The 27747-nt window shown below is 42.4% G+C and overlaps 1 protein-coding gene across 19 annotated transcripts in view; it reads right to left on the bottom strand.

Moving 5' to 3' along the window:
* The window catches only part of ARRB1 (arrestin beta 1), a 141858-nt gene that overhangs the window by 32107 nt on the left and 82004 nt on the right, over positions 1-27747 (bottom strand). For all 19 annotated transcript variants that reach the window (XR_008911434.1, XR_008911433.1, XM_007490963.3 and 16 more), the window contains 5 exons: positions 17907-17937; positions 16896-16956; positions 9949-9993; positions 7792-7985; positions 2661-2720 (listed from right to left, as the gene is read on the bottom strand). Coding sequence is in view for 17 of the 19 variants with exons in the window: in XM_007490963.3 (XP_007491025.1) it covers positions 2661-2720; positions 7792-7985; positions 9949-9993; positions 16896-16956; positions 17907-17937 (391 nt within the window). In the remaining 2 variants the exon portion in view is untranslated. The remainder of the gene's footprint in view (positions 1-2660; positions 2721-7791; positions 7986-9948; positions 9994-16895; positions 16957-17906; positions 17938-27747) is intronic.

The following is a 27747-nucleotide window of genomic DNA, read 5'->3' as shown; positions in this document are numbered from 1 at the left end:
CCACAATGAAGGGAAGTGACTTGTCCAAAGTCACCCAATAAAAGCAAGTTCCTTTTTGTCAGCAAATGCAAGCTACTCTTGGTTCTCCAAAGGCAGGAAAGAGAACATCGGCCCAAATAAACCAAACTACTTGATAAACCAAAATGAAACCAAGTCTATTTAACTTTGGAACAAATTAGAATTTCTGGGGACAGTACATCCTGACTTTGACAGGCTCAGATTCCTATCAGGATGAATCTGCTTCCCCAATTACTCCTTGACAGATCCAAATGTTGACGATTTCCCCCCTTCCTTCCCTCTAAATCTCTGCACATCCCTGCCCTACCAGCCTGCAAGGTCCTGGAAGTCTCTTCCTTGACCACTTCAATCTACATGGTTCCCAGCCTCTTCTGTACCTCTAGTATAGCACCAGCTCTTCCAAAACCTCCGTCACAGACCCTCAAAACCAGAAGAGATCTTGGGGGGCAGCTAGACAAATGCACAGAAATCCCCAACAAAGAATCACCCATCAGGAGCAGTTGGGTGGTATAGTGGATCAGTGGATAGAGGGCTAGGCCTGGAGTCAGGAGGACCTGGGTTCAAATTTGGCCTCAGACACTTCCTTGAGGTGTGATCCTGAGAAAATCACGTAAGCCTATTTGCCTAGCCCTTGCCCTTCTGTTTTAGAGCATTTATTAAGACAGAAAGTAAAGATAAAAAAAAAAGAATCACCTACCAGTCTCTGCTTGAAAGTACTCCGTCCCTTTCCCTCCCTAGCTTCTCGGGCATCCCAATCCCATTTCTGGGCAGCTCCAATTGTGTGAGGTTTTCCTCCTCCGAAGCCAATATCTGCTCCACAGATATATCCCATCCCACCTCCCTCTTTCTTCCCCACACTGTTCCAGCTTAAAGAAAATCTTCCTCTGCCCTATGCAGTCCCTCCAAGCCTCTACCCGCCCCACCTCCCCCTCAGCTAAATATCTGCAGCCCCCTGAATCACAGTTCCTATGAAAGACCCTCCAGACCCCTCGATCTCCAGATTGGTCCAGCCAGAACGGAGCCCAATGCTCCAAGTGTGGTCTGGCCAGGAGAGACGATGGTGGGGCTGTTGCTGCCTCCCCTAGGGACACGAAACCCCTATTCCTTTAGCCCAGCATCCTCTTCTCTGGGTCTGGAGTTGGGGTGGTGGTTTTTTTTGGATTCACTTTACTGACTCACATCAAGTGCAGAAACCCATGACAAGCCACAGGTTTTTCTCACATGAACTCCTATCTAGTCACGTCTCACTGATCTTATCCTTGGGCAAATGATTTTAAGATACCAAATGTAATCACGAGAGCATTTTGTAAAAGTTTCACAATATCACAGATCATATTAACAAATGCTTTGTAAGTCATCTACTTAATAATATCTTAATAAAATCCTAGAATATAACAGAATCCTACTTAAATATATACTATAATATAAATATATAATAAAAATAATAAAATCCTAGAATATAATAGTATCCTACTTAATAATGAATATATATTATGATACAAATAATATAAATATAGCTAATATAATTAAAATAATAATAAAATCCTAGAATACAATATAATCCTACTTAATAATATACTATATTATAATATTAATATATAATTAAAATAATAATAAAATCCTAGAATATAATAGAATCCGACTTAATAATGAATATATAATATATTATGATACAAATAATATAAATATAGTTAATATAATTAAAATAACAATAGAATCCTAGAACATAATATAATCCTACTTAATAATATATAATTTAACATATTATAATATCAATATAGTTAATATAATTAAAATAATAATAAAATCTTAGAATATAACAGAATCCTATTTAAATATATACTATATTATAATATTAATATATAATTAAAATAATAATAAAATCCTAGAATATAATAGAATCCGACTTAATAATGAGTATATAATATATTATGATACAAATAATATAAATATAGTTAATATAATTAAAATAACAATAGAATCCTAGAACATAATATAATCCTACTTAATAATATATAATTTAACATATTATAATATCAATATAGTTAATATAATTAAAATAATAATAAAATCTTAGAATATAACAGAATCCTATTTAAATATATACTATATTATAATATTAATATATAATTAAAATAATAATAAAATCCTAGAATATAATAGAATCCGACTTAATAATGAATATATATTATAATACAAATAATATAAATATAGTTAATATAATTAAAATAACAATAGAATCCTAGAACATAATATAATCCTATTTAATAATATATAATTTAATATATGATATCATAATATAAATATAATTCAAATAATAAAATCCTAGAATCTCAGAGTGCATTGAGTTCAATTTTTTCCTCAATCAAAAATCTTCTCTACACCTTCCCTAAAAAATGCTCCTCTAGCCTCGACATACAGCCCTCCAGTGATGAGCAGCTCACTACCAGTTCTATTACTCACTTCATTTTCACTTCACTCTGGCCCTGATACTTCATACTTCCCCCTCACTAAGGTCCTGGGGAAGCCCGAATTCTTTCCACTCTTTTCTGCTGAGATTCGGTCATCTCACCTCCTGTCAGGTCTTTGGAAGGATGATCAAGAATTTTAATCCCAGAGGCAACAAGCAAAACCGGACTTACCTTCCCTGTGTCCTCCGGCCCTGGCTGAAGTGTGACGGAGCAGGGCAAGTTTGGAGGGATCTGCAGAGAAAAGAGCTGAGGGTTAGCAACCTCTTGAAAGCCTAAGCTCGGGGCCTCTGGTCCTCGGTGGTTAGAAATCCACCAAGATTTCTAGAGATGGGAGGCCGTGGGTTCAAATCTGATCTTGGACACTTCCTGGGCAATATCACTACAATCCATTGCCTACCCCTTACTGCTCCTCTGCCCTGTAGCCAATACACAGTATTGATTCTAAAACAGAAGGTAAGGGTTTAAAAAAAATAGGACAAACTCCCCCATCAGACCAGTTTCTCTCTGAGGGCAAGAGCCACATCTCTCCCTCAATCCTAATACGTTCTGTGGGAAGGGACAACAGAGTGTCTCTCCTCCATTGGACCAGGACACTGTGGTCTATCCTACACCGCCCAAAGCAGCACCACCAGAGAGTATCTGGGAATAAACCGGAGAGCATGCGGGAATCAAGGCCGTGGGAACAGTGGGGATGAAGGGGCTGCTAGGGATGATGGCGCCAGTGAGGTCCCCTCGCAGTCTCCCATCCCCACAGTTCTACTGAGCTGAATCGGGCACCCGCTCACAGCGGGGAGAGGGAGCCCTTTAAATGTCTGTGCAGCTCAGGCCCTGGAGGGAGCTGTTCCCCAGCAGGTGCCAGCTTTCACGGAATGTGTTGGAGAAAAGGTGTTGATGGCACTTGGGCTAATTTTAGGCAGCAATTACTGAAATCTCACAGACCTGAATTTCTTCCTTCTTCTTCCCTGTGTTCCCACCTCCCCCACGGGACTCTGTAATCAGGCTAGGCATTGGGAAAGTGTCAGTTCTGGGCCAGTGTGAGCTTGGACAGAATGGTGCCCATGAAAAGCTTTCTGTTTCCCCCATAAGATTCCAGAACTTCCCCTCAAGGGCCTCAGTTTCCTCTTCTATAAAATCTGGTTGTACCTAAAATTCCTTCTAACTCTCATAGCATGTCCCCTCCCCCCTTTTTTTAAACCCTTACCTCTCTCAGAATCAAATAACAAATCCTCTATTTGGTACTGAAAGCCCTTCATCACCTGCCCCCTCTTACCTTTCCAGTCATCTTCTTTTTTAAAAAGCCCCTGTCTTCTAGCTAGGTAGCCAAATGGATAGTGAGATAAGCCTAGAGATGGGAGGTCCTGGGTCCAAATCTGACCTCAGATACTTCCTGGTTGTGTGACCCTGGGCAAGTCACTTAACCCCCATTGCCTAGCCCTTACCATTCTTCTGCCTTGGAGCCAATATACAGTATTGATTCTAAGAAGGAAGGTAAGAATTAAAATTTAAAAAAAAAAGGCATCTTCTGTCTTAGGATCAATACTAAGTATCATTCCCAAGAAAGAAGTAAGGGCAAGACCATGGGGGGTGGGGGTTAAGTGACTTATCCAGGGTCCCACAACGGAGCAGTATTTGAGGCCAGATTTAAATCCAGGACTTCCTATCTCCAGGCCTGGCCTCTATCCACTGAGCTACTTGGCAGCCCCTCTTATATGCTTATAAGGGTCCTTGTAGCTGAGCCAATGGGATGCATGTTCTAAGGTCCCTTCCCCTCCTGTGCTTTGAAGCTCCTTCCAGTTCTAACATTCCACATCCTATGCTCTAAGGCAGGAGTCCCCAAACTACAGCCCGGGCCACATGTGGCCCCCTGAGCCCCCACCGCACTTCCGGAAGGGGCACCTCTTTCATTGGTGGTCAGTGAGAGGAACACTGTATGTGGCGGCACCACAAAGTGCAGCGTCGCTCATGTACAGTACTACTTCCAGTGACATCATCCTTTGCCTGGTGCCTTAGAGCGAGGCCTCGCAAAGGATTATGTGGCTGCACAATGGAAGACGTCAGCATGACAGCACAAACTCTCTCTGAAGGGGTACTCAATAATTTTTAAAAATATGAAGGGAGGGGGCAGCTCAGTGGATTGAGAGCCAGACCTAGAGACGCGAGGTCTTAGGTTCAAATCTGGCCTCAGACATTTCCCAGCTGGGTGACCCTGGGCAAGTCACTTAACCTCCATGGCCTAGCTCTTACCACTCTTCTGCCTTGGAACCAATACAAAGTATTGGTTCCAAGATGGAAGATAAGAGTTTAAAATAATAATAATAATTAATAATAATAATAAAAACTAAGCCCTCTCTACTGCTGGCTCATCCTGGAGTTCTTTGGGCCTCCTTGTCCTAGAAAAGCCTAATGTCCTGTGGCCTGCTCATTCTGGTATGGCCCTCCACAAGGCCTGCCTCATCTTCTGCCACTAGTGAGATCCACCTGAAGCCACCATTTTGTTCAGAAGCCCAGGACAACCTGCCTTCTTTCCCCTCCCAGCCACAGCCTGACTTTGACTTTGTTTGACTTTAAAACTTGTCCTTGTGCCAGATGCTTTATTCTTTTCCTGTCTCTCCCCCTTTGTGGCTCCTTTTTGGTGTCTTGTCTTCCTGGACTAGAATGTATGAACTGTGGATTCCTATAAGAATCAAGTGAGGAGAACAATTCATACAATAATAGCAATATTGTTAGGACAAATAAGATTTACCAACTCTGATCAATATAATGGCCAAGCACAATGGACTCAAGGACTCAAGATGAAACATTCTACCTCCCTCATGATAGAAAGTGATAAAAACAGAGTACAGATTGACATTTTTCAGAAAAATCTGGAAAAACTTTAAAAAAAAGTGAAGAACGAGAAGAAGAGGGTAGACAGTAACAGAAATAGTGTATGATTGATCAACTGAGAAGGACTAAACTCTTATCAGCAAAACAAGGTCCCAAGATATCCACAAGGGACCCATGATGAAAAATACCATCCACACCTAAAGAAGGAACTACTAGAATCTGATTGTAGATTCAAGCACACCATCTTCTATTTTATTTCCTTCATGAGTTTTTTATTGTATGTATGATATGTGTCTTCTGTCACAGCATGAGAAATATGGAAATATATATTACATGAAAGCCTTGGTATAATCTATATCAGACTATTTACTCCCTTGGGGAGGTGGGGAAGGGAAAGAGAAAGAAAATCTGAATCCTAAAATTTCAGAAAACAATTGTCAAAAATTTTTTCTACACGTAACTAAAAAGATAAAAATTGTTTAAAAGTTATAATTTGGGGACCCAAGAATTTGTCTATATATGTCTATGACAGGGATTGTGTTTTTATTGCTTTCCAACTGGGAATGTGGAAGGGGAAGAATATGGATCTGAAAATAAAATAAAATTTAATTTAAAAAATGTAAACTCCTTGAAGGAAGGGAATACTTTTCTTTTTGCTGACATTTGTGTTCCCAACACTTAGCACAGTGCCTAGTACATAGTTAGCATTTAATAATGCTTGCTTGGAGGCAGCTAAGCAACACAGTGGATAGAGCGCCATGCCTAGAGTTGGGAGGTCTTGGATTCAAATCTTGTCTCACACACTTCCTAGCTATGTGACCCTGGGCAAGTCATTTAACCACAATGCCTAGCCCTTGACATTCTTCTGTCATAGAAATGATTCTAAGACAGAAAGTAAGAGTTAGTAAAAAAAAAAAATAAATGCTTGTTTCCTTCCTTCCTTTCTTATTTTTTAAACCCTTACCTTCTTTCTAAGAATCTAAACTAAGTATTGGTTTTAAACCAGAAGATAAGGATACCAGGGATAGTTGTCCCCTTTCTTTCTTCCCCATCCCCCTTCCCAACTATCACCTCTCTCACCTACAACTCACGATCCCTTGTCCCCAAGAAGACATAAGTGTGTAAATAAATATCCAGCTCATCTCTCCATCTTACCTAACCAAGAAACAAGAATATATTAAGCACCCAATATGCACCTGGAATAGTGACAAGTGAGAAAAATGACATAGTTTCTACCCTCAAAAATTTCTTTCTCACATTCTGACCAAGAAGATACATTTGGGAAATTCCTTGTGTGAAGATTTGATTTAGCTATTTCCTGTTTGTAACAATGAAGATACTTAGTTTAACAAAATCAGGAATGTCTTGGGAATTCTAAATTACTCCACCCTACTTAGGGGAGGATAAAGTTGTAATCTCCTGATTAAACAATGAAGGTACTTAGTTCTCACCTTATAGTGAAGCTAGAACTTTAAGCTAAGTCCATTTTTAGATCTTAATACAAAAAGGTGTTAAGTAACTATAAAGGTTAAATTAATCACAAAAAAGTCAAGTAACTTGCAAACAGTGAACTTAACAAAGAAGTGTTAAGTTACTCTAAAGATATAATCAAATCAAAGAAGATGAGAACTAAAAGTATGGGTAGTCCTGGAGATATGATTGGTAGACATGAATATTTAAAGGAGGAGACACAAGGGTGTACGGTCTATATATTTGGGATTTTTACTCTCTCCGGCACCTTATTGGCAGTGGAGAGTTAGTTGAGAGCAGTGTACTGAGCCTTCTGGCATCTTAGCATGACTACAAGCTATTTGTCTGGTTTGGTGGTGAGTTTCTGGCTGAGTTTCCTCCTTTACTTTTCCAACTTTATCCCCTTAGAAGTCTCTTCTTCAGAGACCTAGAGGTGGGAATTTTAAACTCCCCTTGCACAGGCCAGGCAGGAGGAATCCTATATCCTCTTCCCTCCTTTTCCTTAAATTCCTTCCCTCTATATTAATTAAATTACCATAAATTTCCAGACTGACTTGTGTATTTTATTTGGGATTTTCCCCAGCAACCAATTAAATCTAGATTTTAAGTCAGAACCCTAAAATTATCTTGACACTTGTTGAAATGTAGCCATGTGATATCTAAAAAAATTTTCCTCATTTCCCAGACTAGTACTCCTATGTCAAAACAAGAAATCTGGTTAATATGGCATAATCTGTTCTAGAGGAAACCATATTGTTATTTGGTAATCACTGCTTCCTGGCCAAATGCTCATTAATGAAAGGCTGCTTTCCAAGTATTAAGTAATCATCTAAAAACAATAACAGCTCAAGCTAGACAGTTCCTTGTTGGGGTGACCTTACTACTCTTACATTACCTCACTTGAAGGAGACAGAGCTAAGTAGTATGAATCATGGACACCTTCTTGAAGAAAGCAAAACCCAGAAAGGAATTTATGAAACTAGAAGAGAACCCAGAGATACCTCACCTCAAAGGTAAAGGGGTAGGCATGCTCTCCCAATTTCCTGATGAGCCGCTCTTGGAGTCGAGTGAGGGGCCTGTCTTCAGGGGCAGGTGGGAAGGATTGGATGTTGGCCACAAACAGGTCCTTGCGGAAGGTCAGGCCCAACACGTCAAGGTCCTCCCGGCCATAGCGGAAGGCGCAGGTCAAAGTCACGTACACTAGGAGGAAAAAGGAAATGACAGGAATCCAAGAATGAGTGCATCCCTTCTAGCAGTAGTAACCCTATCTTCATGAATGACCTAAGGCTGTCCCTGGGAAGCCAAATCATATGGCAAAATATTCAGCAAAGGGTGTCCAAAGCCCTGCAACATCCCAAGAATGGCCTCCATCCCTCTATGGAGGTTAGGAGTGAGAAGCAGGGAAATCATAGTCTATTATTCCTTTCACAAAGGTAGGAAAAGTAGCTATGTATGGCCTGAACTCCTATGTATGGCCTCATGAGACATACTGGGAAAGAAGAAAAGGATCCCCATAATATTTTATGTATTATATCTTGAGATTTTTTTTCCCTGTATAAGAAAAATAGCCTGAGATGTCAGGGACAGGGGAGTTCAAGAAGTCTAAGGGGTGGATAGTATTTGAGTTCAAGGGACTTGGTGGAAAATGAGGAAGACTGGAAGTTTAGGGAAACCCAGGGAGGAAAAAGATTGAGAGGAGCTAGGGGGATTTTGAGGAACCTATTCAATCCAGAAGACAGGTGGGACTTTTCTGAGACCAGGCAACTGAAGGACAGAAGGGTATACAGGAGATGCTATAAGCTCCAGGAAGGAAAGATTAGGGAGGCTGGAGTTTAAAGGAACTTTCTTCCCTTCCTTGCCCCACCTCCCATGATAACTCTAACTCCATGACATATCTAGAATAAGAGATGCTGTGAGGAGGGGTGAGAGGTAGTATATGGAAAAGGAAGAGGTAGTAGTAGCAGTCTGGGTTTGGGAAACTTAGTAGGGCTAAAGGAAACTGAGAACAGATAAGAAATCTGGAAAGGATGATGGTGCTAAGGAGCCCAAAAGGGATCTGACAGCATTGAGGAGGTATTAGGAGATTTGCTAATCATCTGGCAGGGCTGGACAAAACTAGGAAAGACAAGGGAGCCCAGAGAAACATGAATGAAGGCTAGAGGAAACTGGATAAGAATAGAGAACAACTGTTGGTGCTATGGGGTCCAGGCAGAGGGGCAACTGGAAGAGGTCTGGAAGGGGTTAGGGAAACCGTTTTTAATACTATTACAACTAATAGTAACAATAATTTCAGACTTACATAGTGCTTTAAGGTTTGCAAAGTGCTTTATACAGATTATCTCATTCAATTTCCCACAACAACCCTATGAGATAGGAACTATTATTATCCTCATCTTACACATGAAGAAACTAAGTCCTATCTACACTAGGAGAGGTTGGGAAGGGTCTGAGTTCCAGGAGTTCAGGGGGAATGTAACAGGCTAAAAAAGGCTGTGGAGTCCATAAGGATTTAGTGACCTCTGAGGGAAGAGACTTAGAGGAGCTAGAGAAATTTAAAGGGCCCTTATGAGCTAGGGAGTGCTAGAGAATGGGTATGAACTTGGCTTGAAAATAGGGAGGGCTAGAAGATTCTGAGGAAGTCCCTAGAGAACAAGGGAGCTAAGGTAGGGTAGTAGAATGAAGTGGGAGAGAGCTAGTTACCTTGGAGAAGAATGGGAAGTGGGTCTTAGTTCAGGGGATTTGGTAGGGTTTAGAGGAAGTTGGATGAGGCTGGGAATCTTTTTCATGGGGAAATAAGTTTGGAAAGGCTGAGGGAAAAAAAAAAGGGGGAGGCTGATACAATCTGAGGGGCAGGTCTAAACATGAGCTTGAATGAGAAAGGCTGGAGTGAAAAAGAATGGGAGAGAGAGACAGGTTGATGCAAGGGAAGCAAGGGTAGTCTAAGCAAGGGTGAGGATGGTTTTCTCCCTCATTTGTAGATCTGGATGGGAGGAAGGGAGGGTCAAGGATCAAAGAGGAACAGAGGGGAAAAGGAGCTGAGAAAGAGCATTGATACTGAGGTCCCCTTGGGATAGAGAAACAAAGTGAGGGAGATTGAGGGTGGGACTGGACCAAAGAATCAACAGAGAAAGAAAATTCCACAAAATTGAGGTTTGAGACTTACCTCTCCTCTCTTTGAGGTACTCAGGATCCACCAGAACCACACCATCTAAGAGAAATAACAGTGAGGAGGAGGAAAAGGAAAGACTCTAGGCCCAAGTACTTGCTAATCCTCTAACTCTACCCTGCACCCCAAAACTACAAACTAGATTACATGCACAAACCTCCAATCCTGAATTTCACATCCAAAATCCAATCTCACCATCCCTAATCTGCACTCACCCACTCTGCCTCAAACTCCAACCCCATCACACTTACCTTGAACTCACCAACTCAGGCTACATCTAACAACCAAAGCCTAAGCCCCATTCCCACTAAATCAATGCCAAATTCATACAATGAAACTTCCCTGATGACAAAAACAATTTTAGTTTCTGTATCCCTAGCACCTATTCTGGCTTGTAGTTTTTAATTAATTCATACTTAGAAAATTGAATTGAATTGAGAATACCATCTACAAAAAAACTAACTCAGCCCTTTGTTATTCAGTCATTTCTGTCATGAACTGACTCTTTGTGACCTCATCTGAGGTTTTCTTTACTGGAGTGGTTTGCCATTTCTTTCTCCAACTTATTTGACAGGTAAGGAAACTGAGGCAAACAGGGTTAAGTGATTTGCCCAGGGTCACATAGCTAGTAAGTGTCTGAGTCCTCCTGACTCTAGGCCTGGTGGGCTGTCTACTGTGCCACCTAGCTACCCAACCTTACGTTTATCATTATCACCCTGAACCTAGCAATCCATCCCTGGGTCCATTAATCCAATCATGAACTCCCCTGAATACTACCATTACCACATCTTCACCTACCCACCAACCCAACCTTAAACTCCAACCCACCAACCCAACACTGAACCCTCCAGCCCTGATCCTAAGCCCAAACCCACCTCCTGAACCCCATCCTACACCCACCAGCCCTGCTATAAACTTCAATCACCCCCTCCCATCACGTCCCTATATACTCACCAATTCTAACCCAAATGCCAATCCCACAAACCTACTCCATTACCAAACACGTCATCATCCCCACCATTAACCCAATTTTTCTATCCATATATCCAAAAAGCTTTATACTGTGGGAACCTGCCATTTATTGATAAAATGTTATGGGGCTGTGATTAATGTTTGTGTGTTTGTGTGTGGAAATTGGATAAAAACAAGGAGCACAGTCTTAACCTGAATAGTGCCAAAAAGAACATACAGGTAAGAAAAACTAGTGTGAGACTCAAGGTTGCGATGCCTGACATATGTTAAGTCATAGGACTTCCTTGTATCTACACTCTTTGTGAAGTATTAAGACAAGTAGCAAATTTGATTATCATCCTGGCTCACCATATCCTTGAGGATGACAAAAATCAGACTAGGGAATGACACTTCCCTATCAAAATAAAATTCTACTTCTTTTTCTTCTTATAGTATGGCAACTTCCTATAGTCTTGGCTGCAAATGGGCAAGTGAAATACTACTGCACTCTGTCCTACAGACTTGTGGGATAGAAATTACCTTAAATTGGACCTATACAAGGGCCTATTATGAATTTATTCTTGCTTACTCAACATTTTATATACATAGATTTTGGTATTTTTATTCTGATTTTGAATTTTTTTCTTTCTACCAAAAATTTAACTTTCTTCCATTTTTTCCTTTATATTTTTAGGGTTTTTTTTTAATTGTTTTTCTCTTCTTTTTATAATTGACTCATACACCCTCATAACTCAACCATGCATCCTGAGCTGAACTGGATGTTTCTTAACACCCATTTCAGGGGGGATTGCTTTTTAATAAAATTCCAAGATTTTGAAATTTTGTTTGAGAAAATATCTTCAAGGAAGAAGCTTGCTAACTCCTAAATCCAAAGAATGAACTGTTGCAGAAAGATACCAGAAAACCTACACTACATCAAGAAGATCCAGAATGAACTTTGGGTGTGGTCGATTGAACTGAAGTTTGATTGAACATTTATTTGAATGAATACTCCTATGCCAAAAGGGGACTTCCCCCCTAACTGGTTTTTGTCAATGCGCCCAGCAAACATTGGTTTTGCTGTCTGTCTTTCTTCTATCTATTATTGTTCCTCTTAGAAGGTGAAATTATGTATGCACCTACAGATAGAAAATTTGGAGGTGCGGGATGATTATGTTTAGTGATCAATTGGGGAGACTAGTCTCCCAATCATCATTGGGGGGGGTTGTGAACTTTAGATTACTCCACCCTACTTTGTCTAACAAAAACAGGAATGTCTACACCCATACTTAAGGATTAAGTATTTAGGAAGATGGCCTATGACAGACATGTGCTAGCAAATGACAAATCAGAAACAGCTGACAGAGCTCTGGGCTGTCCTAAGTCAAGCTTAAGCTACCATTGGTACATGTGAGATGCAGGAAAGTGATGTAAAAACCGTCTGTATATTTCATGTCACTTCCTCTCTCTGGCCTTTTTGGTGGCAGAGAAGTGGCTGCCGGAGTGTGCTGAGTGTTTCAGCATCTTGGGTGGTGGCTGCTATCGTCCGGGTTAAGTGGTGAGTTTTCTTTGATACTATACTGGAGGAAGCTGAGTAGCCTAGTTCAGGTGAGTCATCTTTACTGAGCTCTATCAGAGTTTAGGCTGATTCTTTCTCCTTTACATTCCAAACACTATTCTCTTAAAAAGCCACTAATCTTCTTCAGGGACCTTGTGGTGGAGGACTTTGAACTCCCCTTAGCACAGACCAGGTGGGAGGAATCCTACACCTTTTCCCTCTCCCTTCTCCTTATCTCCTTCTCTCTATATTAATTAAACCACCATAAATTTAAAAACGGAGTTGGGTATTTTATTTGGGATATTCCCTAGAGACCAAAAATAATTTAGATTAGGTCACAACCCTAAAATTATCCTTACAGTCTCTATCAAACCCACTCTGAAACTTCAAAACTTTAATCTACCAACCCATTCTTTCACCTCGAATCCCTAATTCTACACTAATTTCTGATCTCTGAACCTGCCACCCTTACTCTACAGCCCCCAGAATCACAGAATACTAGAGCTGGGAGGGATCTTAAGAGATCATCTAGCAAATCATACCTTGTGTTAGAGATGAATAAATCAAGCTGATGATGGCAAGGCCTGGGACTCAAACCCAGGAGTTTAGGTTAGGTTTCTAAACTTTTCTCCAATCCTGTCCTGAAAACTAACCCCTAAACCCACTAACTCTACTCTGGATCAATAAACCCTGCCTTGAGCCTCCAGACATCCTCCTTCAAGGCCCCCCTTGGGTGAAACTTCCTCCAGAAAGTCTCCCAGAGTCTCTCCGACAGCTATAAGTGATCTCTCCCTTCTGCCTTCATAGCCCTTTATGTGTCTATCCTTTTCAAATTCACATTTTATTTTTCTGTCTGTGTATCATCTCCTCCTACCAGATGGTTTTTCATTTATCCCAGTATGCACCCCAGCACTGAGCATAGGACCATACACAGAACAGATGCTTAGTGAATGTTTGTTGGATGAATGGATGAGTGAGCAAATGGACCATGAACCTACCAGCCTGGCTCCCTAACTCCCAGCTCTGGAGCTTGCTCCCTATGGCATTAGTCCTTCGTGGGTCTCCCTGCCTCCTATCCTACTGCTTCTGAATGACAGGACCTTTTTCTCCTAACTGGCTGAGCCCCCTGGACTGAAGCTAAAGCCCTAAGCTTCCCCTAGCACCTTCCCCAAATACCACAATGCCAAGGCCAAGAGAACCCATGAGAGAAAGGAGAGTGGGAGTCTCTAGAAGGAAAGCAGCTGTCCTCCAGTAATCTCACAGCCTGATTTCTCTTCCTCCCTGGGCTGAGTCAGTGTCCCCAGCTAGTTCCTCCCAGAAGGGCTCTGTCTCTAGGGCTTCTAAAAGGGTAGCAATTTAGAATCACAGATCATGAAATGATAGAGACATTAGAATAGAGAAAAAGAACATGGGAGCATCAGAGTTAGAATAAGAGCTGATGTTCAGAAAGGGCTTGAAAGTTTTCAAAGCATGTAACCCCTTTCATCAGAACCTCACAATGACCCCTGTGGATGAGGCACTGTGGGTATCCATATCCCCATTTTAGAGTGGAGGGATCAGAGGAATCAAATGACATAACTAGAAAGTGTTCAAAGTGGGATTTGAACTCAGGTCTTCCTGAATACCAGTCCAAGACTCTTTCCACCACACCATGACTGACAGGAGCTGCTTTTTTAGGACTAGAAGTAACCTCAGAAAGTCAAGGTTAAAAGGAAGAGAATCTTAGAACAAAGGACACAAAGGCTGAAGGAATCTTAGAGATCATCTAGTTCAATGCTCTCAATTTATAGGTGGGGAAACTGAGGCCTAGAAAAAGGAAGAGGCTTGTTCAAGGTCACACAATTAATATGGGTCAGAGCTGGGGCCATAATTCAAGTCTCAGGATTCCTAGGCAAGGGCTCTTTCCATGCCACCAGCTGCCTCTCTCTCTTTTGCAGGAGAGAGAAATTAGAGAATGAAACACTTTTGCAAATGTATAATCAGCAGGATTTGTAATTAAATATGTTTCGAAAGCATCCCCAGGGACAGAAGATAACACAGCAGCAATGTCTCTCCCCTTTCCTTTGTTTCTCTCTCTGTGTCTCCTGCCTTTGTTCTCTTCCTTTTCTTTATATGTCACTCTATCATCATATATATGCATATATATATATACACATATATACAGAGAGAGAGAGAGAGAGAGAGAGAGAGAGAGAGAGAGAGAGAGAGAGAGAGAGAGAGAGAGAGAGAGAGAGAGAGAGAGGGAGAAAGAGAGAGAGAGAGAGAGAGAGAGAGAGAGAGAGAGAGAGAGAGAGAGAGAGAGGGAGAAAGAGAGAGAGGGGGGGGACATACAGAGAGAGAGAGAGAGAGAGAGAGAGAGAGAGAGAGAGAGAGAGAGAGAGAGAGAGAGAGGGAGAAAGAGAGAGGGGAAAGGGAAGGAAGAGAGGGAGAATATATATTTGAATAATGTTAAAATAAGAGATGATATTTACACATAAAAGAATAATGGTATAATATAAAGAGATGGTATATATATGAATAATGGCATAACATATAGAGAGAGATGACATATACAAGGATAATGGTAAAATAGAGAGATGGTATACATGTACAAAAGAATAATGGTTATAATATATAGAGATGGTATAAATATGAATAATGGTATAACAGAGAGATGATATATATAAGGATAATGGTAAAATATTTAGAGATAGTATACATATATAAAAGAATAATGGTATAATATGTAGAAAAGACTATATATAGAAAAATAAATACATAAAAATATATAGAAAGTCCACCGTTATCTCTCGTTTTGAGCTTCTTTCTCTCCCTCTGTACTTCTCTCCCTGCCTCCATCGCTCTTTTTGTCACATTTTCTCTCTCTCCCATCTCCATCTTTTTCTGTGACTCACCTGTCCAAATCTGTATCTCAGCACGTGTATACATAAATGCACATATCCCATCTCTTTATCCCTCAATGCCTCTGTCACTGTCATAGACTCTCAGAGATTAAAAGAATCTTGGAGACAAAAGGATCTAAACCTAGAGCTAGAAGGAAGGCCATGTAGTCCAATCTGAGGCCTAGTAGTAAGTATCAGAGGCAGGGCTTTGGCTTGTTTTGCACCAAAACACAGAATCACTTCTAAGTCTCCCTCCTTTGACCTTCACTCAAACACTCTCCATCATGCTCTCCCCAGTCTGGTTCCTGGGTTTCATTACATGAATATACCTTGTTAATATACTACTGTGTGTTAGTCTCCCTGTCCTTCCCTCTTTTTATCTACTCTATTTTTTTTCAATAAGGTATGCCTGGGGCAACTAGGTGGCTCAGTGGATGGAGACCTGGATATGGGTTCAAATCTGGCCTAAGACACTTCCTGTGTGACGCGGGGAAAATTACTTAAAACTCTTTTGTCTAGCCCTTGCCCTTCTATCCTATAGTTATTATGAAAATAGAAATTAAGGGTTTAAACATATATAAGGTATACCTAGCCAAAGTCATGATCTTGTCATATGGTTTAGCCTACCAAGTCTTAAATGATACCTATAAAGTCAAATTTAACCCCTTGCATTAACCCTTTAACCTCTTCTTTGTTGCCTGAGCTTTTACCATTATTTTTGCAACAAGGTTCTATATCAAGATGGTGGCTACAAGACACAGAAGGGAATGAATGAAAGAGATGGTGTAGTGATATAAATGTTATAGCATTGGAGATGAAGAGGTCTGGGAGATAAAAGTGTCAAAGATCACCCCATGGTTAGGAACATGGGAGATAAGTGATAGTAGAGTGGCAAGAAAGGACGTTGGTCTGTAGTCAGAGGACCTGAGTTCAAATCCTACCTCTAGTGTTTACTACCTCTATGGTCATGGGCAAATCATAACCCTTTAAAGCTTGTTTCCTCATCAGTAAAATGAGAATTGGACTAGATGACCTCTGAGGTCCCTTTTCTATAATTCTATGATTTCCATCCTGGGCCTCTGCCCCCAGAGCCAGGATCTTTGCTACTGGACCTTATTGCTGCCCATCTAGTTCAATCCCCATCCCCATTACCAGAGCTAGAAACAAACACAAAAAAGGACATTGGTTTGGCTACGGCCCTATGGTAAGGTGAAGACAGAACCTAGGTCTCCTGACTTTCAGGCTGGGGCTCTTTCCACTATCCCATACTAAGGGGTTAGCCTGCTATCATGAGTCTTATAGCTCATACTTCCAGAAAGTCTCTTCTGTTATGTAATCTCAATATTTCCTGCTGCACAAGATGCTTCCCTCTCCTCCTGTTGACCTCAGCCTAGTTGATGGCCAGTAAAGCCCCTAACCTGAGTAGGATGGTCTGAGCTCTAACCCTCATTCCAGCCTTGACCCTCATCTTTCTGGGAAAAATGAGAGCAGTTCCTGTCTCCCAACTTTCTCCATTTCAAATCTCCATCCCTCAAATACCAACAGGAACTTACCGACAGGATCAACGATGTCGATGTGGTCCACAAAGTCTCTCTTTCCCAGGTAGACTGTGAGCTAGAGAAAGGAGACAATGGGATGTGAGCCAAGAAGCCAGACATTCTGGCCAGCTTCCAATGGGGGCCCCACCAAAATCCTAAAACTAAGAATACTAAGAACCCCTTAGACTCACAGGATTTAGAGTTGGAAGAAACCTGAGAGATCACCCTTTGTTTTATAGATGAGAGCAATGAGGCCCAGATGGGGGAAAAGACCCTCCTAAAGTCACACGAGAAGTTGAGTAGCAAAGCTTGGATTAAATCCCAGCTCCTCAGACCCAAATTCAGGGCTCACTCTGAATCTTCCAATCCATTTGGCTTCCTTCCCTCTCCCCCAGCACCCCTGCCAACCTCTACTCTCACTAGCCCTCTCTCAAGGATATGGGTGGGAAAACTATGGGCCAGCAGGCAGGGGAAATTCCTAGAAAACAGGAGATGGAGACTGTGAAGGGCAGGACTTCTGGGCTTCCAAAACCTGAATCTCCATTCCTTGAATCTCCTTCTGGCCAGAGCTCCCTAAAGATGCTTCTCTCTCAGTCTGAGACAGTGGTCAGCTATAGCCAGTGCATACTGACTGATTTGGAGATGGAGATAAGAGGGGCAAATGCTATAAATTGGGCCTAAATTTATTGTTTCATTGATTGTCTCAACTTAAGAAGGTGATAAAGAAATGTTAAACTTAAAAGTGTATTGTGGCTCCATTTTCTCCTCCAGAGTACTGGCTATTAAACATTTAATGGACTCTCCCTGAGGTCAGGGAATGTACCTCCCTCTTCCAGCTCCTGTCCAACATTTTTCTTAGGTGGGCCACTAACTACATAGATCTGTATCTGAGTCATAAAGATGAGACAGAAGTAGAAGGATGAGGGAAGGAAGACAGGGAATGGGGAAAATAATATTAATTACTATTAATTATTGTTATTATTATCCAGTAGAAAAGAGGAGAAGAGGTGACTTTAATATACTCACCTTTCCATTTGGACTTGCCTTCTTGAACACTCTGTAAGAAAGGAAAAAAAAGAGAAGGGTAAATTTATCAGAGTCCAACATGGCAAGAAGTGAAGGGTTCCTGCCCAGCAGCAGGAACAAGGAGATGGAGTCAAGGACCTGTCAAAGAGTCGTTTAGGTAACTAGGTGGCTCAGTAAATAAAATGCTGGTCCTGGAGTTGGAAGAACCTGAGATCAAATCCTGTCTCAGACACCTGCTAGCTGTGTAACCTTGGACAGTTACTGAAACACTCTGAAATTCATTTTCTCATCTATAAAATGGGAATAATAATTGCACTGATGTCCCCAGGGTTGTTGTCTGAGCAAAATGAGAATATTTGTAAAGTATTCTGCAATTAAATTAAATTGGTTACAAATTGTTACATAAATGTTCATTTTGTTTTGCTTTGTTTCATTTTATTTTTTAATAAACAAAAATCTGTTTTCTCTCTCTCCCACTTTCCCAGTTGCAGAAAAGGAAAAAATTATTGTAGCAAATATGGATAGTGAAGCAAAACAAACTGTCTAGGAGTCATTTGCCATCATTCTCCTCATTATAAAACTGCCTCTTTATTTGACAAGAGGAGGACACTGAGGTCAGAAGAGATGGAGCCATCCAAAGTCACAGAGTGATGTCACACAGGGCAGTGGCAGAGGCTGAGGAGGCCAACCCCTCATCTCCTGACTCCTGGCTCAGGGCCTCCCTCCCAGGTCCTCCCGATCCCCTGCTTCAGGCCCAGGGCCCAGATCCTATCGGGAGCTGAACAGATTTTAGCTGAACTGGATTGAATGGAATGATGAAATGCAAATTAAAATAACTGAGGTTTCACCTCACACCTGGCAAATTGGCAAAGACGAGGAAAGACAGAAAGAGCCGATAGCAGAGGGTGAGAAGAACACTGAGATGCTGCGGGAGGGGCAGGGAATTGGTCAAACCATTCTGGAAAATGAATGGAGACATCCCTTCAAGGTTTTATATTCCTGTGCCTGGCCATCCCGCGGCTCAGTACATATTCAAGGAGACTGAAGAACGACGGACAATTTATCTACTATGACATACATGGTGGCAATTATGGTAGCAATAACAAAACGAAAACACACATGGGGGGGGCAGCTGGGTGGCTCAGTGGATGGAGAGTCAGATCTAGAGATGGGAGATCCTAGGTTCAAATCTGGCCTCAGACACTTCCCAGCTGTGTGACCCTGGGCAAGTCACTTGACCCCCATCGTCTAGCCCTTACCTCTCTTCTGCCTTGGAACCAATGCACAGTATTGACTCCAAGACGGAAGATAAGGGTTTATTAAAATATTTTTTAAAAAAAGAAAGAAAACACACCTGAGGGCCCATTGACAAAGAAATGGTTAAACACCTCATGGGATAGGAATGGAATGGAATAATACTGAATGGTAAGAAGTCACAAATAATAGCAACTCGGAAAAACAGGGAAAGACTTGTATAAACTGGTATAGAAAGAAGAAAGCAGAACTAAGAGAACAATATATACCCTCAATAATAATAATAATAATAATAATAATAATAATAATAATGTAGCTAGATGGTACAATGCATAGAGTACCAAACCTAGAGTGAGGAAGACTCGTCTTCCTGAGTTTAAATATGACCGTATATACTTAACTAGCTGTGTAACCCAGGCAAGTCACTGAGCCCTGTTTGCCTCCATTTCCTCATCTGTAAAATGAGATGAAGAAGGCAAAGGCAAACCACTATTTTCTTTACTAAGAAAAACTCCTTTTCAGACATGACTGAAAAATGACTGACCAGCCGTGATCGTAAGTAGCAATTCTGAAGCACGTTGAAGGTTGAAGCCCCTTTATATGTATTATCCAGACTGATCTTCAACAAAGACCCAGGTAGGGAGGAGCCACCATTATCCTCATTTTACAAGTGAGAGCGCCTAGGTGGAGAGATTGAGTGATTTGAGTAGAGCCACAGAGCTAAGGACGCATCAGAGGGAGGATGTGAATTCAAGTCTTCCTGACTCCAAGTTCAGCATTCGATCCACGAAGCCCAGTAGCTGCTTCTAGTGGCAACCATGTACACGAAAATGCTAAAGGCAATCAGAGAGGACTCGGGTTATAAGTACTCGGGCCAGTCTCGGTCTTCAAGAACTGATACTGAAACCTGTTTGGACCCTCTCAGAAGAAGTGACGGATGGACTATAAGAAGTTGCTTGTGCTTTCAGACAAGGGGTTTTGGTTTGTTTGCTTGTTGCTAGATGATTTTGCTTAACTATTTTTTTGTTCCAAGAAAGAAATGTATGTGGGAGGAAAGGGTAAAAGGGGGGAGGAGTTTAACCTAGGAAATGACTTCAACAACAACAAATATAATAATGGCCAGCACTTATTTATATAGCACGTCAAGGTTTGCAAAGTACTTTACAATGATTATCTCATTTGATCCTCAGAACAACTCTAGGAGTTTTGTGCTATCATCTTCATTTTACAAATGAGGGAAATGAGGTTAGGAGTGGGTAAAGGACTGGACTGTGGTCAAGAGGCTAGTAAGTGTCTGAGACAGGATTTGAACTCAGGTCTTACTGACTCCAGACCCAAAGCTCTATTCACTGTACCATTTTGAATCAATACTTCAAAAAGAGGAATTGAATGCACAGCAGCAAGAAACAAAATGGAAGGAAGACACACGAAGAATGAGGGTGAAGGAGGCGATGAGGTGGCACAGTAGAGACAGGGAGGGGAGGGAAGAGAAGGAGAGGGGAGAGAGAGAAAGAGAAAGGGAGGGAGAGGGAGGGAAAGAAAGAGAGGAGGGGAGAATGGGCAAGGGAAGGAGAGGAGAGAGAAAGAGAGAAAAGAGGGAGAAAGAGACAAGGAGAGAAAGAGAGGGAGAGGGAGGGAAAGAAAGAGAGGAGGGGAGAGTGGGCAAGGGAAGGAGAGGAGAGAGAAAGAGAGAAAAGAGGGAGAAAGAGACAAGGAGAGAAAGAGAGGGAGAGGGAGGGAAAGAAAGAGAGGAGGGGAGAGTGGGCAAGGGAAGGAGAGGAGAGAGAAAGAGACAAGGAGAGAAAGAGAGGGAGAGGGAGGGAAAGAAAGAGAGGAGGGGAGAGTGGGCAAGGGAAGGAGAGGAGAGAGAAAGAGAGAAAAGAGGGAGAAAGAGACAAGGAGAGAAAGAGAGGGAGAGGGAGGGAAAGAAAGAGAGGAGGGGAGAGTGGGCAAGGGAAGGAGAGGAGAGAGAAAGAGACAAGGAGAGAAAGAGAGGGAGAGGGAGGGAAAGAAAGAGAGAAAGGAGGGGAGAGTGGGCAAGGGAAGGAGAGGAGAGAGAAAGAGAGAAAAGAGGGAGAAAGAGATAAGGAGAGAAAGAGAGGGAGAGGGAGGGAAAGAAAGAGAGAAAGGAGGGGAGAGTGGGCAAGGGAAGGAGAGGAGAGAGAAAGAGACAAGGAGAGAAAGAGAGGGAGAGGGAGGGAGAAGAGAGAGAAAAGAGACGAGGGGAGAAAGAGGGGGAGAGGGAGGGAGAAGAGAGAGGGGAGAGGGGAAGAGAATGAGAGACAAGGAGAGAAATAAAGGGAGAAGGAGAGAGAGGGAGAGGGGAGAAAGAGAGGAGGGGAGAAAGAGAGGAGAGGGAGAGGAAAGGAAAGGAAGGGGAAAGGAAGGGGAGAGAGGGAGAGAGGAGGGGAGGGAGAAAGGGGGGAAAGAAGGGGGTAGAGGTGAGGCAAGACGAAGACAGAGAGGAGAGATAGACAGAGATAGGGAGGGGAGGGAAGGAGAGAGGGACACAGAAAAGGGAAAACAGAAAAGCCAGCACAACACCCCTGGTTGTTTATGGTCTTGGATTTCTCCTCCATCTGATTCCAGAAAAGCCCTGATGTCACCACAGAAACATCTGAGTGGCATTCAATCGAGAAGCCCACGCAATGTACAAGCCTCCAGTTCCTTACGTTTCATGCCATCATGGGCTCAGAGGGTGGAAAGGAAGCTCAGAGCACATCTAGGCTCGCCTCCCACTCAGTGCAGGAATCCCCTAGAGTCTGCTTGGACAACTCCAATAGGAAGGCGCTCGGGACTTCCTTGAGGCTGCTCGTTAGAAAGGTTTTCTTTCTGAGCACAAATCAGCCTTCCTGAGCCTCCCCTGCACTCCCTCCCATTTCTGTTCCGTGGGCCCAAAGGAATAACTCTTGTATACTTATAGCATCCCGCTTCATCCATTGTGAACTTATCCTGGCGTGGGGCAAAGGAATCCTTGTAGCCTTCTTCCATAAGGCCACCCCTCGAATACTCTCTGACGCCCTTTATTAACGATTTCCTACTCAGCCTGGAGAGAGGCTTGTTCATACCCTTGAAGGCAGGGTTACCGAGCCAGCAGGTGTCAGAGACGGGATTTGAACCCTGACTTTTCAGGCTGTGAGGCTGGCTTCACCCACAATGCCACAGAGTCCATCAAGCTCCGTCTGGAGCGCGGCACCCTTCTCAAGATCAGCAAGGGCGCTGACTTGTATCAGCCAAAGGAGTCTGTCCGTGGGGCAGAGCTGCCTAGGCCAGTGAGATCTCAGGTCTAGGTCCGATTCCTATGTGTTTGTATGCATGTGGGTACACGTGTGTGCGTGTATGTGTACACAAATTCTGTTGCATTCTGTGTAAGGACACATGTTGGTGCATACCTACATGTTCTATTCCTCCCCCAGCCCTCTGCAGTAGAATGTAAGCAGTTTAAAAGAGATCATTTTTCATTGTGTTTTTTATACCCCAAAACCGACATCGTTCCTCATATGTGCGTGTATCTGTGATTCTGCAGATACATGAATGCACACGTACACACGTGAAAAAAGGGTGCCAACAATGTGCTTAATCTTAGCATTCAAATAGGACCCCCTCGAACCCGTGCCCTGACTAGCCCAGGCATCACTTGATCAGACTGAATTTAACCCTTTCCTCTCCTTCCTCTTCCCTCCTAATCCTGTCATTCCCTCCAGAGCTTCCACCACCAGGGAGGTGGGGCCGGCCATATAAACATGCCAATAGATCATTATATAAGAGAAGCCAGACGAGCAAGGAGGGGATGAGGAAGGAAAGAAGGAAAGAAGGAAAGATGGAAAGATGGAAAGAAGGAAAAAAGGAAAGATGGAAAGATGGAAAGATGGAAAGAAGGAAAGATGGAAAGATGGAAAGATGGAAAGGAAAGATGGAAAGAAGGAAAGAAGGAAAGATGGAAAGGAAAGATGGAAAGATGGAAAGATGGAAAGAAGGAAAGATGGAAAGATGGAAAGATAGATAGATAGATAGATAGATAGATAGATAGATAGGTAGATAGGTAGATAGGTAGATAGGTAGGTAGATAGATCCATGATTCTATGTACAATGTGAAATAAGTCTAGGGAGGTAGTCTGGTGTCAGATATAATGCTAAGCTGAAAAGTTCATATTTTATCCGAGGGGTGTCGGAAGCAAATTTCTCTCTCCATTATGTCATTTTATTTAATGTCATCTCTCAGTGACCTGGAGATCAAAGACCCCTGAATAAATTCAGGTATAGATGAGCCTCAGAGAAAGGAAGTTAAAGAACCAAGGAACCAACGAGACAGAAACTGATTCCACAGACACCGCCTCCCCTGGGAGGTGCCAGGCAAATTAAGGAGCTATGGTTAGTTCCTGAGATGTTACATGTGAGAGTGAGTGGAGAAAAGAGCTTATAAAGGGAGACCAGGAAGTCTTTGGGGTCTTCTGGCTGAAGTGTGGAGAGCTGAAGGAACCCTTGTTGGAGTTTAGTCACAGGCCCAGCATGGCGGCCAATAGATTAGAAAGCTAAGTGTCTCTCTACCTCTTTTCTACTTTTCCCATTACTATGTTTTAATAAAGTTATTAAGCTACTATCAGCCTCATCATTTTAATTATTACAGGGGCAAAAGGGAGTTACTATAGGTTCTTCACCTAGAGAGTGGTATACTAATTAATAACAAAAGCAACAATAAAGGAGTAGCATTTATATAGCACATGATAAATACTATTTCATTTTATCTTCATGGTAACTCTGGGACACAAATATTATCATCATCATCATCATCATACCCATTTTACACATGAGAAAACTGAGGCACAGAGAAAAAGCTATTTGCTCATGGTCACAGAGCTAGTCAATGTCTGAGGCCACATCTGAATCCAGATCTCCTGACTGCTCGTTAACCACTGTGCTACCTAGCTGGTTAGATATAATCAAACACATACTTTTAAATAGACACCTTTGGTAACTGTGTGAAAGCTGCATTGGGGAAAGGAGAGACGGGAAGCCAGGAATCTAATTAAAAAGCTGTTGTAATAATACAAGGAAGAGGGGATGAAGATCAGAACGAGGGCAGTGGGAAGGTGAGTGGGCAGAAAGAGCCAGACCCAAGAGAAACTGCGGAGGCAGGAAGGATGAATCCTGCCCCAAAACCCTTGGGCCAGGACAAGCAAACACCCCGAGACATGCATCACACAAACATGCACACATCCATGCATCTGCCCACCTGAGGCAAACTCTTGTCCTCACAGTCATCCCCCCAAGCACACACACACACACACACACACACACACACACACACACGCACGCGGATACGACATACCCGTACGGAGGCGGCATACTGGAAAGGACATTGGATCTGAAGTCAGAAGGTGTGGGTGCAAATCCCAACTCTTCCAGTTACAAGCTGTTTGAAGCTGGGCAAGTCACTGTCCCTGTAGGGGCCTCAGTTTCCTCCTCTGTAAAATGATAGGTTTGGACTAGATGCTACAGTGCTTTGCACAAACGTGGGACTGCAAAAATGTTTGTTAAATTGAACTGCACCTCCAAGGAGCCCATTCAGCCACGTAGCTAGAATGTTGCTTCAGAAGAACACCTGGGACACTGGAAACAGTTTTAGATACTTGCTGCCCTGTAGGGTGCAATGGACAGAGCAGTGAACTTAGACCTAGGAAACCCACGTCCTTTTTCTGCCACTTGTCCTGCTCTGGGGAAATGGAGCTCAAGCCTTTCCTGCTCTGGGTTGCAGGTGCCCCATTATAAAAAGAAGAGACTGGAGGAGACGAAGTCTACGGTTCATACTTAGTCCTAAATTCTACGCATGGCATGCTTGTCTTCTCAAGGAGTGAGAAAGGGGAAGGGTATGAACCCCCTCAATATTTTTTTTTCAAATCCTTCATTTCTGTCCTTAATAACAACCCTAAGAGAGAAGGGCAAGGGCTAGGAACTGGGATTCTGCCACTTGCCCAGAGTCACACAACTATAAGTATCTGAGGCCACATTTAAACCCAGATCCTCCCAACTCCACTTGCCACCTAGCTACCCCTAAAAAAAAAATAATGAATGTTAAAAATTTTGCTTTATAAAAAACAAATATAAAATAACATAAATATATAAAATATAAAATCATATAAACATAAAATTAAATAAAGATTTAAATAAAATAAAGGATTATATTTTATATAGAATATATTCATATATAATAAAATATAATGTTATGTGATATATATTTATATAAAATATAAAATAATATATGAAAATGGTAAATTTATATATAATAAAAATATAGTTGAATGATATATATTTATATATGAATATAAAATAATATAGTTTATATATAATAAAAATAGTTATATGTTATATAATATATTATATAAATATGAAATTTAAATTTAAAAGATAAGTTTTTTAATTAAAAAGAAATTAAAAAATAAAACTAATTATAAAAATAAATAAATGAATGAATGTAAAACTAAATAAATAGGGGGCAGCTGGGTAGCTCAGTGGATTGAGAGCCAAGCCTAGAGATGGGAGGTCCTAGGTTCAAATCTGACCTCAGACACTTCCTAGCTGTGTGACCCTGGGCAAGTCACTTGACCCCCATGGCCTAGCCCTTACCACTCTTCTGTCTTGGAGCCAATACACAGTATTGTGTATTGTATCACTCCTGGAGATGGAAGGTCCTGGGTTCAAATGTGGCCTTAGATGTTTCTTGGCTGCATGACTCTGGGCAAGTCCCTGAACCCCAGCCCTTGCCCTTGTGTCTTGGAGTTGTTACTAAGTATGCATTTAAAAAAAAAAAAGAAAAGAAAAGAATTTAGGTCTTTCTATCTCTACATAAATATTTATTAACATCCTGTGTGGGGTGTGAAGATGCCCCAGCAGGGTAGGCTGGTGAGATTGTCAGTAAAAGTGAGAAACAAATACAGGACGTGTGATTCCCTCCGGAGAAACAGCTCTGGTGCTGGCTCTGGGCCTGGCGAGGGGCTTCAGACAGCTGCCAAAGGCAAGATTCTAGATTCTACCCACACGCTGCCTTCTGCTTAGGAAGAGGCCAGGCGGAGAGCCCCGCTGGTCATGCTCTGTGTCTGTGATGGGAAGAATCCTGGGCCCCAGAGTCAGGGGATCTCGGGGAGGATCCCTGGGAGACTCTCCCCAGCTCTGGGTCACAGGGATCTAGTCTAGCCCTTCCGGCTCTTCTGCCCTGGAACTCACACTAAGACAGAAATTAAGGGTTCTAAAAAAATAAAGTGACCAAACAAAGGCTGGGTGATTTCCCCATGGATGAGATTCTTCTACCAGACCGAAGGGGGCAGAGAGGGGAGAACACTGTTATTATTCTAAGGTTCCTGGATCCAATTTTCTAAGGTTCTACGAATCTCCTGCTCCAGAATCCTAGAAGAGGCTATCGTTCCAAGACTCATGGATTTTAAGCGGGAAAGGAACCTCAGAGACCCTCTATTCTAGCTCCCTCGTTTTCGAGAAGAGGAAACCAAAGCTTGGAGAAGTCACCCAGAGAATTCGTGGCAGAACCAGGCCTAGAAACGAGGTGTCTTCTGAATCTAAGACCCATAAAGCCCCAGCAACGAGGATTCCAAGCCCACCCAAAAGCAGGGCGGGCAGAGGGCCCCCGGGGAAAAAAGTGCCACCCCACGGTAGCCCAGGATCCCTCGGCCACCCCAGACCTTCGCAGCCGGCGCTCACACTGTCGGGGTTCCAGGCTCTTTCTCTATGGGGACTTGTTGCCCTACATTCTGACCTACTTCTCTAGTAGGGAGAGAATAGTGAAGGCATCCAAAGGAGGTGGTAGCTTTGGAAACACTGCCTGGAACAAACAGGGATTGGTGTTAACCCCCTGGGGTGCCCCACTTTGGGAGAGGGGTGAGACCTGACCTGCTTTCTCTTTGCCAGAGGCAGAAGTGGGAGGAGTGAGGAAGAAGGGAGTCGCAATGAGCCAAAGCTTGGCTCCAGGTGTGACAGGGACTTGGATAAATGGCATCCCCTCTCTGATCCTCAGTCCCTCCTTCTGTAAAATGGGCATTTTGAATTCCACTCCTCTCAAGACTCATTTGTTAAATGTCAGCTACGTGCATAGTGCCACGGAGAGAAAGTTGGAAAGTCACACGGTTCCTAGAGTCAAGGAAGGGGCCACTTGATACTGATATTCCAGCAGGAGGGAAAGAGAAGAGGAAGACAAACAACAGTCCTAGTCTTCAAAGGATGGAAGGGATCCTGGAGGTAATCTCGTCTAATTCTTTCATTTTACAAATGAGGAAACTGAGGCAAGCAGCGATTATAGTGAATTGCACTGGGTTACACAGGTAGTGAAAGCATTCGAACCCAGGTAGGTCTTCAGACTCCAGAGGCACTTTCTAAGGCAACATGCTAAAGAAGGCAATGAGAATAGAGTAGAGATCCAGGAAAGCTTAAACCCTGTCACTGAGGAACTCGATATGAGGATTCAGTGACGACGACGACGACGACGACGACGACGACGACGACGACGACGACGACGACTTATAGAGAGCTTTGTGGTTTGCGATGTACTTTATATGTATTATCTCATTTTATCCCACCACCA

Source organism: Monodelphis domestica, chromosome 4 (genome assembly GCF_027887165.1).
Source record: "Monodelphis domestica isolate mMonDom1 chromosome 4, mMonDom1.pri, whole genome shotgun sequence".
Lineage (NCBI taxonomy): Eukaryota > Metazoa > Chordata > Mammalia > Didelphimorphia > Didelphidae > Monodelphis > Monodelphis domestica.
Note: the sequence above shows the minus strand (reverse complement) of the source record. Positions and strands in the feature narration are given on the sequence as shown.